The sequence below is a fragment of the Cariama cristata genome, unplaced genomic scaffold (genome assembly GCF_000690535.1).
Source record: "Cariama cristata isolate BGI_N322 unplaced genomic scaffold, ASM69053v1 scaffold35909, whole genome shotgun sequence".
In the NCBI taxonomy this organism is placed as follows: domain Eukaryota; kingdom Metazoa; phylum Chordata; class Aves; order Cariamiformes; family Cariamidae; genus Cariama; species Cariama cristata.
Window position 1 is genome coordinate 30,030 of NW_009634690.1, and position 4,285 is coordinate 34,314.

A 4,285-nucleotide genomic window follows, 5' to 3' on the forward strand; every position below is an offset into this window, starting at 1 on the left:
CCTCTTTCCTGCACTGCAGATGTATTTATTGTTTCTTGGCATTGGAATCAAGGAGCCCGGACCCTTCAGAATTTGAAAAAGGGTATTTTTTTAGAGTGATTTGCATTCATGAAGCTTGTCAAATTGTCCGACCTTGTTTCAGTGGAAGAGGCATTGCGGGTGCCATCCTTGTGTGTACAGCCCCCTGCGGCACAGTGCCTCTGGGTTTGTAGCTCCTGGGACTGAAAATCCAGGTACGTGGGGCATCTGTCTTCTGGTGAGTCACACCCAGGTGGTGGTGAAACCTTTCGACGCTGCTTTGCAGATGCCACCCACAGAGATGCCCCGTGCCAGAGCTGAACAGCACATGTGTAGGGCTCAGGAGGCAATTCAGTTTCCCTGCCTGTCTGCAAATTTGTCAGGGTTACTGCTTGCACTCTAGGCATATCTGTGTTAGCCCGAGATAACTTGTAAACTTAAGCTTACAAGAGCCATCATGAAACTTTTACACAGCAGCAACGCTCACCTAGGTCCCCTTTTCCCTCCTCTTATTGAGGAGGTTTCTGCTACGTGATATGACTTTGGCTTATGTGATCTTGCTCTGGTTTCAAGTAAATTGAAAGGAAGGGTAAAAAAAAGAAAGAGGGCTTCTAAATAAGGCTTGCGATTTCAAAACAGCAAATTTTCAGAAATAACAGGTGCCAGGCAGTACAGAGGTAAAGCGAGATTTGCCAAACAGCAGGCTGAGGAAAAACTCTGCAAAGAAAATCAGAAGAAGATTTTAGCCCTATGCAGCAAAAGAGGAGAGCGAAAGCCTGCAAAGCGTGGCCTCCGAGTGCAATTAAGTTTCACTTCTGTTTTCAGTGAGGATGATGATGCTGAACAGGAGGGCGAAATGGCAAATGGGAATGACGTTACAGAAATGGAAATGATCGCATTGAAAGTATGGTGAGGCAAAAGAAGTTTAATATATGCAAGATGGGGAGAAAACTGAGACGTTGGATCTAACTTACAATCTAACAATTGTAAAGTATGAAGGCTAGTACACAGGTTTAAAACAAGCCTGTACAATCTCTATAACTAAACCAAAGGGAAAATGTCCTGTTTGTACTCGGAGGACTATGAGTCACCAGTGCAACACGGCCATGAAAAGAAAAGCGGAGTCTCTGGTGTGTACCAGAGTTGTTACCCCTAAGGAGTGCGGGAGTGCTTGTGCCATCACACAAGGTCCCACGGGCCTCACCTGTCTTCTGACCCGGGCTCCAGAAAGGGGACTTCAGAGAGGTGTGGGTACAGGGAAGGGCTCTCGCCTTGTGCAGGGAAATGGAGAGACTCTTACAAATGGAAATTGGAAGAGTAGGGTCATCTGAGCCTAGCCAAAGTCTGAAGGGAGCTCTGGCTGTGCTCAGAAAATACACCAGAAGGTAAACGGCAGAGATGGGAAAAGGCTGTTTCACTAAATGACTCTTCTGGCACAGGAACAAAAAACTGTCGATGAATAGATTTAAGTTGGCAGTTGTACATATTGGTGGCTGACTAAGTAACAGCCACCTGGCAGGTGCAAGCGGGTTAATACCCTAATTCAAGACAGGATGGTCAGTTAAGGAAAAGGGATTATGTGATGGAACACAGGTTATAGGAAACAGTGGATTTGGTGATCCATGGACTCCTTATATTCTTTTAAGTCATTCTGAGTTCAAAACAATTATATTGTCTACATTTTAAAGTAACAGGACTACCTTTTGACTTCTCTGGAGTGCTGCTATTAACAATATTATCAATGCCACAGTGTTGGTAATAACTTTCACTTCTTCCCAGTTGTATGAACCCAAACAATGACCTCCTAGTATTTTTCAGCCTGCACATCAGTTGCTACTTAGTAATCATCAGAATATTTTTATTAACTTCATACAGATACTGCACCTTTTTACAGATTAAAATTACCAATTATACCCAAAATGGTAGATTAACATCCCGGTTAAATTAGAGGCAGTGTTTAATGTTTGAAGTTTGAATATACCTCCATGATTAGACTAACGAGATGTGACCTCTGTGTTTTTCTTGGTGTGCTTACAGGGACTTGGATACTTGCCAGCCAGATTGATCCATGTTCTTAACCCATTTTGCAAATGCAATTACCAAGGGGCTTAGATAAAGTCAGTGCAAGAGAAAACAAAGTTGTTCATGGGCAGGATAAGTCTGTTTAATACTGCAGAAACTACTCCTTCAGTTGCAAGGAAGCCCTTCAAAATTATTTTGTTACGGTACCTTTTCCACATTGGCAAGTTAGCTCCAAGGGTGCAGCTATATACCAACTGAGGCAGAGGGTGGGCTTCAGTGGGCTTTAGCAGGAGCAAGGCTGAAGATTAAGAGCAGGTTTGCATCCTGTGGGAAGACACCCACACTGCTTCGCCAGTGCTAAGCCCAGAAGCAGGAGCTCTGGGGAGCTCTTGTCAGAGCAGTGGGAAGAATCTGTAAATAAGGTAGCTAAGAATAGACCATATACTGTTATACTGAATATACTGCCAGTTTTATAGGTCTTGTCCAAATTCCTGGCTGCCTCTGGGCATAATCCGCACCGAGACAGCTGAAGTGCTAATGAACTTGCCCTCCTGACAGTGCAACATGGGAAGCAGGAAAGGTTAATAACTGATGGGACTGGCTTGACCACGCATGTTTGGGAAGCAAGAGGTAGTGAGCAGAGAGAAGAAAGTGCACAGATGGCTTCTTTAAATGATGAGAATGTCTTTGAATAGGATATGAAAGGTAAAATAACATTTTGGCAGAATTTCCTAGCTACTGTGCGTGATGGGGGACACACAGACCTACTTGGGAAGAAAATGGGTGACAGCAAATGAATATCTTACCTAGGTAGTGACTCAGCGTTTAAGCTGAGACCTGCTGCCATTTTACGTGCCAAAGGGTACCTGAGCCACCCAGAAGAGATGTCCTGACAGGTTAGACTCTGTGTGCCCTCCTGGAATGCCAAGCGAGCACCCTAAGAGACACAAGAATGGACCAAACACCTATGTTCAGGCACCTGATTCACCCTGTAATAACCAATTTCTTGCTGAAATTCCTCCCTCTCCACCATCTTCAGCACCAAGAGGCCAACAACATTGCCAGAAAGGCGAGACAAATAAAAATCCCAAGAAAGGTGTCATCTGTTACCAGTCTGTGCTAATCCTGCCTGAAACAAGGCAGTCAGATCTGGCGTGGTAGAGCTTTTATGTCAGCTATTGTGCTAATGAACCTATGCTGTTTATGGGGTGGCTGTTTTCTGCCTGGTGTTGCTTTATAGACCATCCTTGAAATAACAGTGCAAACACTAACTGATCACAGCCTTCAGTTAGAGGGATTTTTTAGCTGATTTGCTGAGTTAATCGGCCAATGTTCTTCTTACCTGTACCGAGCAACCATAATCTTGAGTTCAGAAAGGGTATAATCATATTTAGAAAACATGGTTTATTACCTGAAGCTTTAGTTCTGAGAAAAGATTGCTTGTAGACCCAACCATTAAGAATAATTAACCTGCTGCTCTGCTACCTGCAAGCTCAGGTCTCTGCTACCTTGGAGATTTCTCCATCGCTTGGTGTACGAAATGAGTACTCTAGATATACTGTCAGGCAGTAGTCATCCCCTAATGGTTTCTTGGGGTTAGCTGCAGTCGCTTGTGTGCAAGATCAGTATGTTACTCTTGAATACATCCTTGGATTTGCCAGAAGTCAATCTGGGGGTGCAGATGTCTGCCAATTGCATGAGCAAAGGCATTCTGTGCTAGGCATTTGCAGTGCAAAATGCCTGAAGATGGGAAGCAACATGAAGGTTACATGCCTGCATGGACATCGGCAAATGTTAGGTTATATAGGTTATACAGAAAAAATATTCAAAAGCTTATAGCTGAAAACCTCTTTGTTTATTTAGTGTGTTATATACAGGTATCTGTGAGACTCATGAAATCTTTTCATCCTCTTTTATCTGGGGCCATGAGGAAAACAAAAGTGCCTTTATTTCCCTCAGCTTATTTAAAACATGTATGTATCTGCATGCAAAGTATGGTTGTAGTCGAACCTCACACTCAAGATAGCTGAAGGTAGAAATCAGGGAGAGAGATTTTTCCATGATGTACAACTGACCCGATGTGTTTTAGGGAGCAGAGACAGTGCCTTCTTACAGAGTGCTGGGGACTGGCCATAGCTGAAGCAAGGAGCTGGGACAAGAGGACTCAGATAATGCAGAAAATACTTAGATATATGGGCATATATATATATAAAATATCAGATATATATAGATGTATAAAAATATA

The 4,285-nt window shown here is 43.3% G+C and overlaps 1 protein-coding gene across 1 annotated transcript in view; it reads left to right on the forward strand.

Annotated features, from left to right (window-relative positions):
• Window positions 1–927, forward strand: part of LOC104167103 (protein FAM124A-like) — a gene marked incomplete at both ends in the record, with an annotated part of 2,463 nt that extends 1,536 nt beyond the window's left edge. Inside the window, one exon of the mRNA XM_009707240.1 lies at window positions 844–927. Within this exon, the coding sequence (XP_009705542.1) occupies window positions 844–927 (84 nt within the window). The remainder of the gene's footprint in view (window positions 1–843) is intronic.
• Between the last annotated feature and the right edge of the window lie 3,358 nt (window positions 928–4,285).